Source organism: Apus apus, chromosome Z (assembly GCF_020740795.1).
Source record: "Apus apus isolate bApuApu2 chromosome Z, bApuApu2.pri.cur, whole genome shotgun sequence".
Classification (NCBI taxonomy): Eukaryota; Metazoa; Chordata; class Aves; order Apodiformes; family Apodidae; genus Apus; species Apus apus.
Window position 1 is genome coordinate 77,405,460 of NC_067312.1, and position 12,932 is coordinate 77,418,391.

Here is a 12,932-nt window from a genome sequence, read left to right on the forward strand (position 1 = left end):
GGAACAGAACTGTAGAACCCCCACCACCCTGAGGCTGGTCCCTGCTGTGCTTCTGCAGACTGAGCCCAAGCAGGAGCTGTGCAGACCTGAACCACCGCAGGGAAGCCCAGACCCTGTGATTAGTTTGAGTGACCAAATCAAAAGGTAACCCTTTTTTATTAGGCAAACAAAAGCAAACATGTGAACATGTTTCCTCCTGAGTGAACACGTCTTTCTTCCTCTCACAAGTTCCTGGGAAGGTTCAGAGAACCCAGCACACAACCTGGTATTCATCACGAGCTCAGTGACCACTTTGGGTCAGATGTCCCTGTTTGTGTCTCTGCTGCTCAGTTCTCCCTGCACAGAAGTGCATTACGTGGATAGCGGCGCACCGGCAGGTCTGTGGGGATAAACATCTTCCTCCTGAGGATCAGACTGGCATGAGGCACGAGTACACCCTGTGCCCTCACCAGCCCCACACAAACCTCTTGCAGGTGAGTGAGTCAAAAACTTTTTGCCAGTGACAAGCTGAAGAATATTCTGTCCCTTCAACAGGATCAGCACACCAGGGTCCTTCACACCAACGGGTGCTCAGCAAGGATGGTTTGGGTGGGAAGGGACCTTAAAGCCCACCCATTCCCACCCCTGCATGGGCAGGGACATCTCCCACCATTCCAGGCTGCTCCAAGCCCCATCCAACCTGCCCTTCAACACTGCCAGGGATGGGGCAGCCACAGCTTCCCTGGGCAGCCTGGGCCAGGGTCTCCCCACCCTCACAGCCCAGAATTTCTCCCTCACATCTCATCTCAGTCTCCCCTCTTTCAACTTAAACAGCTTATTCCATCTCTGACACCCTCCATGCTCTCAAGTCTCCCTTGTCTTCATGGACTAGTCCCTTTCTCCTACCACCACTGCCACAAAGACAGGTCCAACCACCCCTCTTTCTCAGCCCACTCTTGCTCCTCTGGGAACAGCCCCTGGGGCTTCTCTCCTCCCTCCAGCCACAGTCCCACTCTTTCTCCTTCCTAAAAATGCACAGGCCAAGTTGGATGGGGCTTGGAGCAACCAGGTGTAGTGGGAGGTGTCCCTGCCCATAGCAGGGGGTTGGGACTGACTGATGTTCAAGGTTCCCTCCAATTCAAACCAGTCTGTGATTCTGGGATTCTAAGTGCAACCAAAGCTCCACACCCTACCAAGGTGGGTTTTTCAGCCTTCCCACACCAGTCCACACTGTCCCACGCCTGCAATCCCTCCTTCCCACGGGTACCTGCAGGTGCAGCCACCTCACAGGGTTTCTTCACTCCCCAAAGCCCTGATCCAAGGAGACACTGGGGGACCAGCAGCACGGCTGCATCCCTGCAGAGACATCCTGGGCTGGCACGAGCAGTGTGGGACCAGCCAGGAGCTCAGCAGAGGGAAAGGATCTCCTTGTGTGCCCCTGTTTGGTATTTCTGATGTTTGGAGAAGGGCACGCAGCACCCTCTGGGGAAGGGCACCTGATCTCATCCCTGCTGCTCCAAGAAAGCCAGAACACTGTACCTACACTAGACAATCTCTTTGTACCTCCCCATGGCACAACGACCCACCAGCCCCGCAGGCAGGGTGTGAACCCTGTCACCCCTGGTTTGGGAGGGAGCAGCCAGCTGTGGCACAGCTGGGCCCCACCAGGGCTGGGTCAGGGTGCAGGTCCAAAGCCCACAACTGAAAGGGGTGTTTGGGGCTGCTGGTCCTTGCAGAAACACCCCGAACCAGCCCCTGCCAGCCCCAGGCCCTGGGCTGGAGCTCGTGTCAGAATGCCACAGCTCAACTTGGGGAGGCAGGACCAGGTCTCACCTCTGTAGTGTAACCATCTGCAAGCACCACATCCACACACCATGAGCCAGATCCTTCAGCCTCTGAGGGCCAGAAGTGAGCAGCTCTCAGGGTGTAGCACACAGACACTGACAGGTTTGGTTGTTGCCAAGAAATCACAGACTTTTCAGCTTCCCAGGCTTCACCAGTGTGTGGGTGCACCAGGAGCTGGGAGGGGACACAGCTGGGACAGCCCATCCCAGCTGACCAAAGGGACATTCCACACTGCATGACACCATCCTCAGCGGATGAAGCTGGGGAAGAAGGAGGAAGGGAGGATGTTTGGAGTGGTGGTGTTGGCTTGCCCAGGGGACCCTCAGGGGGAGGGAGCCTGGCTGTCCTGGGAAGGGCCCCGAACCTCCCAGCTGGTGGCAAGTGCTGACTGAATTCCTTGCTTTGCTCTGCTTTCATGTGTGGGTTTTGCTTTGCATGTATCTCAACCCACAAGTCTTGTCACACAGTCAGAGAATCCTTTTGGTTGGAAAAGACCCTTAAGATCCTCCAGTCCAACCATTCCCCCAGCCCTGCACAGGCCACCCCTGCCCCATGTCCCTCAGCACCATCTCCAGGCCTTGGAAACCCCTCCAGGGATGGGGACTCCCCCCTGCCCTGGGCAGCCTGGGCCAGCACCTGGCAACACTTTGGGAGATAAGTTTCTTCACTGGAACCTCACTGAGCCTGCAGCCCTCCTGCTCCCCTGCTCTCCAGGGACAACCACCCAGATGGCAGGGGCTGGAGCTCTGAGGCTCCCCTGGACACACCTGGCTTCCAAACCCCTTGGATGGCCTGGAGAGGTGGTGATGGTCCCTCACCTCCTGACACCCTGTATGTCTGTACTTGGGTGGTGGCCCAAAACAGGGTGATACCAGATCTCCAGAATTTAGCCAGCTCTGGGCATGCACAGCTGGTGGAAAAGTCCCAGAGTATTTCACCACCTGAGCTGGGCCGAAATGCAGAAGTACCTGATGAAGGTCAGTTCTCTCAGACCCTATAAAGAGTGATTCCCAGGGAGGCCCTTCGAGCTGTCCTGGAAGGCAGTGGGCAGTGACCAGCACCTCCACTGAGCTGGGACACCTCCCAGGCACAAACCCCTTGAGGACCCACTGGGAAAGCTGAGGGAGGGCCAGGGAGGACTGACCCTCCTCCAGCTTCAGCGACCACCTGCTGGGGAACGCGGGGCCAGGAGGACTCGCCCCATCCTCAGCGAGGGAAACTGTGACTACAGGCTGGCCCCTTCCAGCCAGCTCTTGACCCATCCACGTGTTTGAATAGACACGTTTGCCCTCCTGAGGGTGTGTGTCTGTGTCTCACCAGGCCCCAGCAGTTCTGTGTTGGTATCTACAGCTGAGTCTAGGATGCTTTGCAGTAAGTTAGTGTGAATCTCTGCATTCTCGAACCTGTAATTAAGTCGCTGGTTTAACCACAACACATTCTAATGAATCGCTTCTTAATCTTTAAACTGGTTAGTGATTAAGTGCTGCTGAAGTTCAGTCTTCCCATTAATAAACCCCAAGTTGCTGCTCGATGGTGGTGGAGTCAGAGCTGCTCCCTGTGGTGCCGCCGCAGCCCCCTCGCCCCGTGGGGCCAGGGCCCAGCACCCCCAGGGCAGCAGCCTGCAGGAGCAGCCCCGCTGGGACCCCCGGGAGCCTCTCCAGCCACTCGGAGAGGCTCAGATGTGTCCCTTCCACCGGGAAGGAGTCAGGAAGGAGTGGGGTTGGTTGGGGTCCGTCCCCACGCCGCGGGAAGCCCGACCTGCTGCTCAGTAGGTGAAAAAGCACAAGTCGGGTGTTCAGTACCCCAGAAATTACCTGAAAAATGACTGCCTGCGGTTGTACCACGCACTGCCTCATCAGCATGGAGCACCACTGCCATAGCATGGGGGAGAGAAAACAGAGACGTGAAACGAGGAATGCAGAACAGGAGAGACCGAGAGGGACCAAGCGAAGGAAGCGGCAAGACGGGGTCTGACGTGTCCCCCAGCCCCATCCTGCTCGGCCTCGGCGGGACTGGGACCCCCTGCCAGGGGCTGGGGCTCGGGGGGGAGGGGAGGGGTGGTCTCTGGGCCCCCACGGGCTGCAGCACAGCCCCTCTCACGGGGTCCCTCCCCACCAGCCTCACCTCAGAGTGCCAGCAGGAGGGTCTCTGCTGGGAGAAGTTCCACAGCCCCCTCCACTGCAAAAGCTTTTTTCCTAGATACCACCCCCAGGCCAGGGGAGGTGGTGAGCAGGGAAAAGGGGTGCCAGAACATTTCGGTGCTGTTTTCAAACCATTTCCATGGTGTGGCTGGAGGTCCCCACCATCTCCTGCTGCACCTGGCGAGGTGCTAGGACCAGCACTGCTGCACGCTGTGCCTGGCCCAGAGAAGGCACTAAGCACCACCCCCCATGCACAGACACCCCTCCCTACACCTGCAGCAACTGTCTCTTTGAAAAAGATGTTTGTTTGCTTTGCACCTGTTCAGCTTTACCAGTCCCACCTGCAGAACATCAGGCAGGCGGGACGCGAAGCCTCCCGTCCCCTCCTGCTGCCGGCACAGGACGGGACGTGGCAGCACGAGGGGGCTCAGGCCGTCCACAGACCCCGTGCAGGGAGCTCAGAGCTGCCACAACCCCCACGCTGCCTCTCATCTGAGCTCCCCCAGAGGCACGAAGCTGCCCCCGGGCCACCAGCACCAAACCCCTGCTCGCCCCTCGTTTCAGCAGCAAGCCGGAGCTCACACCGAGCATCTCCACGTCACCAGGTTGTAATGCTTCAAAACTAATAAATACAGGGAGCCGTGGCGGGGCCCGGCAGGCTGCCCACAAACACCCCCCTCAAGCCTGACAAAGGGAAGGAATTTGTAACATTAGACATGGTTCGGGGATCCTAATCCAAAGCAGCTCTAATTAATCTCCTCAGGCTTTCAGAAGCCCCAAGCGCCACAGGCACCAGTGCCTGGAATTCTGTGGGGATGGAATGAAATCTTCCAGGAATGGGAAACCCACTGAAATGCGCTGGCACCCGGGGTGGCAGAGGCACCCAAGCTCCTGCACAGCCCAGCCTGGCCCCCCTGCCCACCAGCAGCCCCCTCCCACCCCCTGCACCACGACCCTGCCATGGGGTGAAAGCCCCTGGGGCTCCAGCGCCTTGGGGCCAAACCCCAGTTTCTCTTTTGTTTTCAGCTGGGTTGGGCTCTGTGCCGTCTCACAGGGCACAGAAGTTGCATTTCAGTGGCACAGCCTTTTCCCCCTTGATTTTAAAGGGGAATTGTTTCTGGATCTGCCTCTCACAAAACATGTATGTTTGTTTTTTTTTAAAATTAACAGCTGTGCTTCGTTTTTGCCCAAATGCAATTAGGACTGTGCACATCCCCAGAGATGTCTCTGAAGACAGTGGGAATTAGCTATGAATGCCATGAACACGTTTACCCTCATACTTCAGAATAACTGACCTGTTTTTGACCCAATCTTCAGCTTATCTGCATGTGGGAAACGACATGCTACGTTTCACATTTCCATGGTGCAATCCATAAGCAGACACAGCCGTTCTCAGGTTTTCCAAAGGGACCTCCAAATCCAATCTAAATGCCTGGAATTTACCTGTTGTTTTCCTTTTATACATATAAATAGCTGCATTTCCATTCGCTCTTTGTTTCTCATTTTCATTTTGTTCTAATATCTGCATGTAAATGTCTGAAAATAGCATCTGTAATTGAAGATTATGAAGTATAGCCAGCTCCTGACAGGCTGCTAAGGAAGATGGATTATCCTCATTTTTCTGTAAATTTTGTCAATTTTGGAATTCATAAGCTATCAACACTGATCAAAATGTGCCCGCACAGCTGTGTCAAGGCGCGGTGGCTGCCGAGGAGGACGGCTCTTCCCAGCCCTGGGAATCCTTCCTGGCTGCTCCCAGCATCCGTGTCCCACCCCCACCGTGCCCAAAACAAAACAACAATAAAAAAGAACTAGACAGAAAATAATAATAATAAAAAAAAACCAAACCAAAAATCAAATAAATAAATGGAGGCAAATTCTCCGGTGCGCCGGCTCACACCACAAAGTGTAATTTATTACATGTTCTCCCTTTTTATTTATCCCTAAGTAGTAAACACGGTTTCCATTCACGGGGTTCGTTATGTTCCACTCCTACCAGACAATCACGGCACACTTGAGGCAATTGTTTAGCCTCTTCCTCTCAATTTTCCCATTACTGGGAGTAAGTACTGTTGGGACTCTTTTAATAGCCCGACTGCAGCCCATATCAATAACAGATGAGGTTTAATCGTCCAACACAAAAATTATTTAGGCTCAGTAAGGACATCCAATGTCATTTGCATAATGGCATTTCTATCCTGAGCACCTAACCCATCGTGCATAAACAAGGCCCTGGGACCATAAATAATAATAAATCATGACGTCCACGCTCCTCTTGCTGTAATAGGGAGCCTCTCTTTGTAGAAATTATTTCAGCAGGAAATGGGGGCTGTAATTTTAAAGACATGTGGCACAGCACAGGCCGGTAAATCACGCACAGCCCCGCGCTCGGCAGCCGCCCAGAGACACAAAACCCTGTGCTGGGCCCTCCTCTGGTTTCTGTGGAGTTCTTCGTCAGAGCCAGCAAGAAAGGCAAGGTCTGAGCAGTGCCCGGTGTCTGTGCCTGGTGTCTGTGCCTCATGTCTGTGCCTGGTGTCTGTGCCTGGTGTCTGTGCCAACCCATGTGCGCTCCTGAGTTGGCCAAACCCCAGCCCAGCCCAGCCTGGATTCTCTCCTGGCAGGTGTGGTGGGAAGAATGTGGAGCCCTGCAGAGATGGGAGGTGTTTCCCACCCAGCAGCCACAGCCCCGGCCTCAGAGGCAGCCACAGGGTCCCTTCCCATTGCCTCGTGGGCAGGAGCCTCCACGAACATCCACAGAACATGGACACACGCCCCAGTGACCTGAGAGGGCTTTCCAGGTTTCAGCCCAACATACCCCACCCTGCTGGAAAAAGCAGTTTGCTTTGGGCAAACTCAGCACACAATCCCATTGCACCACTCATTCTGCAAGACACTGCTAGAAACAGTCATCTCTCTGGACATGTTCCCCAATTGTAACCATTTCAGACACAGGAGGAAGGGAAATAGACCATCCTCCCTCACAGCAGTGATGCTTCTAACTGAAGCACCTGCCATGGGTAAGGAAGAAAACATCACCAGCAGTGTGGTCAGTGCTTCCCTATGGAGAAAGACGAAGCAGAAGTAAGAACACATGCTGCAAACATGCGTGACGTTGACACCAATATTGCCAGGCTTCCAGTCTGTCCTACCAACAGCTCCCCACACTTGAGAAGTCTTCAGCAAATCAGCAAGAGCAACACTGCTATCTCTGTACCACTTCCAGAGGAACCTCCTGAGGGTATTTCACACCTGAGAGTCTCTCACCACACTCCCGTTATCATTTCAGGTATTTGCACAATGAACTGAGCAGATCAGCACCCAAGGCAAAACACCCTGAACCAAGGCTCCAGCCACAGCCCTGGAGCTGCTGCAGCTCCAGGTGCTCCCTGCCCCTACCCGGATGAAAACCAGCACAGAGAGCCATGGATTTTGCTGGTTTTTTGGCATCTTACAAAGTTCCAGTTGAACAAATCTGTATCAACCCCAAAACTCCTGAATTTCAGGCCACTTTCAAAGCTGGACACAAGCACACATCCTTCATTTTCCAAAAGATTTTAACTTTTCCTGCTGGTGTCCCTGGGAGCCTGGTGATCCTAGGAGAGGTCAGGAGTCACCTGTTTCCCATTTTGTGAGTGGCAAGTTTCTCAAGAATGCTGAATTCCCCATCGACTCCCTAGGGTGGAACTGACTTAATTTAAAAAAAACACAAACAAACAAACAAAAATACCCACAACCAAAACTCACAAATAAAAAACCACCGTTTTCCAAAGTTCCTCTTTCATTTCTCCACTTGCACCCGAGGCTGGAATGGGAAGGGCCACAATATAGCAAGACAATTTTTATCATGGTGCACTTCTGGAAAAGCCAGAAATGTTAAGGAAGATCCTTGTCCTGGGAAGACTTGCCAAGCACTTTCGAGTCCCCAGGGGAGTGGGGCTGGGGAGGCGGCAGCTACTGACCCCCAGGGTTACAAGCCATGCTCTGGCAGAGGCAACTCCCCAGCACGGATTCCTTAACCAAAGAGTTTTGTGCAGCAAACAAGAGGTGCCCGGGGGGTCTCTGGGGGAGACTCCCTCCCTTTCTGTGGGCTGCAGGCATCCTCTGTGGGAAGGGAAACCCTTGGCAGGGGAAAATCCAGGGAACAATGCAGTGCTTCCCTCCCTGTCACACCCAGGAAGGGTGAACAGGCCTGAACCTCCAGTCTTGCAGGGTAAACCTTGGGTTGTTGTTCCACTTTGTTAATTAGTCTAGACCCACTAACAACTGAGCCCACTGGCAGCAGGTCTGAGCAGGAGGCTGCGGGACTGGGCACCAGCAGAGGAGGAGGAGGGCCTGTCCCGGTGGGGAGTGAGCAGGGGAGCATCCCCCACCCCAGAGACACCTGCTCAGTATCCTGTACACCTGCCTGCTCCTTGTCTTTGGGAAGCACACCCAGGAAGGTCATAAATCTGCACACAGGGATAGAGAACAGAGCAGCAGGTGACTGACAGGTGAGGTACCCACGGGGAACCCAGAGGGTGCCCATCGGTGCTGGATGCAGGTAAAGAGATGGTGGCACCCCCAGCCCTGCTGCTGCTGGAGACTCTGCACCCCCTTGCTACCATGACAGGCTCCAGCAAGGGGCCTCCTGCATGGAAAAGTCATCAGAGATGACAGGTTTTGGTGACACTCTTCCATTTCTACCAAAACCGCTCTCTGCTGGAGGGGCAGCTCAGCCTGGCACGCCACGCCGTCCCTGCCACTGCTGTGCAGCCCTCCACAGCCAGGACACAGCACCTGGAGGAACCTGCCGCAGCCCTCCTGCCCTGCAGCCCCGCTCCTGGGCCACAGGTGCACCTGGAATTGCTTTTCAAACTTTCCACAGTTGTAAGAACCACAGAGTAACCCACCACCTGAAGGGAACATCCACGCGGGGCCGGCGCCTGCCGCAAAAACGCTCCCTGGTGTGAAGCCTCCCAAGGTGGTGGCAATGCTGGGAAGCCACCCTCCGGCACATAACCTGCTGACGACTTCTTGTCTGCCTTAATTTTACCCATGATTTGGCTGTGTGTTTTAATTACCCGCGCAGGTCTCAGCCAAACGCAGCACGTGGTGTTTTTCTGCCTGGCTCCGCTCCAGGCGCAGAGGAAGCTGACAGAGAGAGTGCAAAACAGCAGTGATTTCCAAACCAAAGGGTGGAAATTGTGCCTGAAACTACCCAAAGGCTGCGGGATCTAGGTGTTCCCCTGGGGCTAAGTCTTGTTCCATGCCCAAACGCTGATTCAAGTCCTTCCCCTCAACTACCACATGAGCACGCCAGGCAATAAACAAACCACCAGGCAAGTGTGTTTACTCACAGATTTGTCTCTGCCCCTCTTGCAGGGCTAACACAGACATAAGGAGGTTGGTCAATTTTGCTACAACAGGATCTTGGCCAACTGGTGCCACTATGCAGTCTTGTCTTTTTCCACAGAGAACACCAGTTTCAGGACAATTCCAGGCCTATTCTTCCTACACAAGTGCAGCATCACACACACGTGTGTCAAGTGCTCGGCTGACTCCTCTGCTGTTTTTCAAAGGGACAAAGACTACATGAGCAATTAACATCATCATGCATTAGGCTTTGATGTGACATTGGCAACCCAGTGGGTGGCCCATGAACCACTGCTCTCCTCACGGTGTGATAGACCTGGCTTATCTCTCTGAACTGAAAACAAAACCCAACCCTTTTTATCACAAAACAAACAATGAACAAAGAGATACAAATACTCGAAGCCAGCTCCCAAATTGCAAGGACTTGTGGGCACTTCTGGTAGGATTACAAGAGGGGAAAACTCTTACTAGATTTCCCACCTCTCTGCCCCAGCTGTGGAAGACACGGTGAGGCTCCTGGAGGAGCTCAGGCACAGTCTGTGCACAACTTTGTGTCCCACTGTCACCACCAAGCTCCAGGTGTGAAGTGTCAAGATGAGATGTGGTGATGGGAGAAGCATCCCCTGTGGCATCACCCAGCAGGAAGGTGGAGGCTGCCCCAGGCCCTGGGGACACTGCACACCCTGCTCCTGCTCCTCACTGCCTCTCATCCCCAAGGAGCCCCTGACTGTGCCTGAACACCCCATCTGCAATTTCATCTACAGTCATACCTGAGAGCAGTCAGGAGTTAGAAAGGGGCTGAAAGTCCTGGGAATGTGCTGAAGGCATTTGTGGCTGCCCCATCCCTGGCAGAGTTGAAGGGCAGGTTGGATGGGGCTTGGAGCAGCCTGGAATGGTGGGAGGTGTCCCTGCCTGTGCAGGGGTGGGACTGGATGGTCACCCAGAGCAGGTGCCCATAGGATGGTGTCCAGGCAGGTTTTGAATGTCTCCAGAGATGGAGACTCCACAACCTCTGTGCAGCCTGTTCCAGCCCTCTGTCACCTTCAAAGTCAAGAAGCTTTTCCTCATGTTCAGGTCAAATTTCCTGTGTCCCAGTTTGTGCCCATTGCCCCTTGTCCTGTCACTGGACAGCACTGAGAAGAGCCTGGCCCCATCCTCCTGACACCCCCTCTAGATATTGACCAGCTCTCATGAGATCCCCCCTCAGCCTCCTCCTCTCCAGCTGAACAGCCCCAGCTCTCCCAGCCTTTCCTACAAGAGAAGCTCCAGCCTCTTGCAGCCTCCCCTGGACTCGCTCCAGTTGCTCCTTGTCTTTCTTGTCCTGGGGAGCCCAGAACTGGGCACAGTTTTCCAGATGTCACTAGGACAGAGTGGAGGGGCAGAAGAAACTCCCTCAACCTGCTGGACACCCTTTTCTTGATGTACCCCAGGACACCATTGGCCATTGCTGGCTCAAGGTTGACTTATTGTCCACCAGGACTCCCAGGTCCTTCTCCACAGAGTTGCTTTCCAGCAGGTCAACCCCTGACCTGTCCTGGTACACAGGGTTATTAGTCCCCAGGTGCAGGACCCTCCACTTGCCCTTACTGACATTCATGATGTTCCTTTCCACCCAACTCTCCAGCCTGTCCAGGTCTCACTGAATGGCTGGACAACCCTCTGGTGGATCAGCCCATCCTCCCAGCTTGCTGTCATCAGCAAACCTACTGAGGGGACAATCTGTCCTTTCCTCCAGGTCATTCAGGAAGACACTGAGGAAGACAGGACACAGTACTGACCCTGGGGAACACCACTAGCTACAGGCCTCCAACTAGACTCTGTGCCCCCGATCCCAACCTGCTGAGCTCTGCCATCCAGCTGATGACACATGGAAGACTGCTGAGGAATACCAGAAGCTGGCAAAGGCCTGTACCACAGCCTTGAAGAGTTACAGGAACAACAAGAGCTGAGATCAGAGGACATTACCTTGCATTCCTTAATAACCATTAATCTCCTGAAAAGGAACCTTGAGAGATAACAAAGGAAACACTGTGCCACAAGGCACGAGGTCAGCAGAACTCAACAGAAACTGAAGAGGGCAGGGGGAGACTAGAGAAATGCCCCCCCCCTCAATGAAGAACACTTCTCAGTGCACATGAGCCTTGATTTAAAAGGACTCTGTGCCTTTAAACAGAAGCAGGGAGTACAATTAACCAGTTAGACTTGTAGTGGTAGGTTACTAACCAATAAAGAGGGACCTTGATGCCTGCTGCAGAGGATAAACATGCCCTAGCCCTTTGCATGGGGCACACATGTGGATTCCCCCTTCCTGCGCAGAACCGGGGCAGAGGAACATCTCGGCTCTGCGTGGATGGGACGACTGCACTCCGGGTCAACAGCCCTGCCTGGGACAACACAGCCCATCCTCAACCCATCTTCCCCCCCAAAACTGTCCTGCTCTGTGCAGCCGCTCCTCCTCAGGAGCAGGATGTTGCGCTGGGCTCTGCTGAACCTGCTCAGGTTCTTCTCCACCCACCCTGCAGCCTGCGCAGCCTCCTGGCCAGGGCCACCAGCCCAGCAGGGTCACCCCGGGCAGGGACCCCCGGATCCCCTCCAGCCCCCAGCCCAGCACTCACAGCAGACCCAGGATGTGGTCAGGAGGGGACGTGTCCCTCCAGGAGCCCTGTGCTGTGTCACCCCACAGCCCCCTCTCCCCCCATCCCCTGCTGCCCTGCCCGCCCGGACCCCGCGCCCTTTCCATTCCCGACCAGTATTGATCTGCTGGCAGCAATGGGCTGGATAATTAGCCAGGAATTAGGGTTTCTATTACAGCCAGGAGGCTGCCCCAGCTGATTTATCACCTGAATAATTTACTGTGATTGAAAGGAAATTAAAATGAACTCCATTTGACAACTGTGCGCTTTTATGGGCTTTAGTGAAGACTCAAAAGCCAAATTAATAGCCTGGTGTTGTTTAATAGTCTTCTGAGAGTAAATATGGGAAGGTTTTTCCCCTCCTGATGTGCTCTCTTAGGCTGGGTTTTAGAACTGTTTTTCTTCCCCTCCCACCAATAAAGCCACAGACCGGATCAGAGGAGGCTGCGGCTGAAGGGCTGGAGCGGCGGCTGCTGCGGGGGCTGGGGCTGCGGGAGGAGAGGGGCCCAATGCACCAGCACCAGCACCAGAACCAGCACCAGCACCAGCACTGACACCAGCACTGACACCAGCACCAGCACTGACACCAGCACCAGCACCAGCACCAGCACTGACACAGCATCAGCACCGACATCAGCACCAGAACCAGCACCAGCACTGACACAGCATCAGCACCGACATCAGCACCAGAACCAGAACCAGTACGGACATCATCACCAGCACCAGAACCAGCACCAGCACTGACATAAGCACCAGTACTGACATCAGCACCAGAACCAGAACCAGCAGCAGTACTGACATCAGCACCAGTACTGACATCAGCACCAACACCAGCACCAACACCAGCACCAACACTGGAACCAGCACCAACACTGGCACAACCACCAGTACCAGTACCAGCACCAGCATCAGCACCAAGACTGGCATCAGCACCAACACCAGCACAAGTGCCAGTACCAACACCAGCACCAACATCAGCAGC

At 54.6% G+C, this 12,932-nt stretch overlaps 1 protein-coding gene across 1 annotated transcript in view; it reads right to left on the reverse strand.

Moving 5' to 3' along the window:
• PAX5 (paired box 5) overlaps positions 1-12,932 on the reverse strand; it is a 138,079-nt gene that overhangs the window by 78,775 nt on the left and 46,372 nt on the right. The window contains exon 7 of the mRNA XM_051643596.1: positions 3,639-3,695. Within this exon, the coding sequence (XP_051499556.1) occupies positions 3,639-3,695 (57 nt within the window). The remainder of the gene's footprint in view (positions 1-3,638; positions 3,696-12,932) is intronic.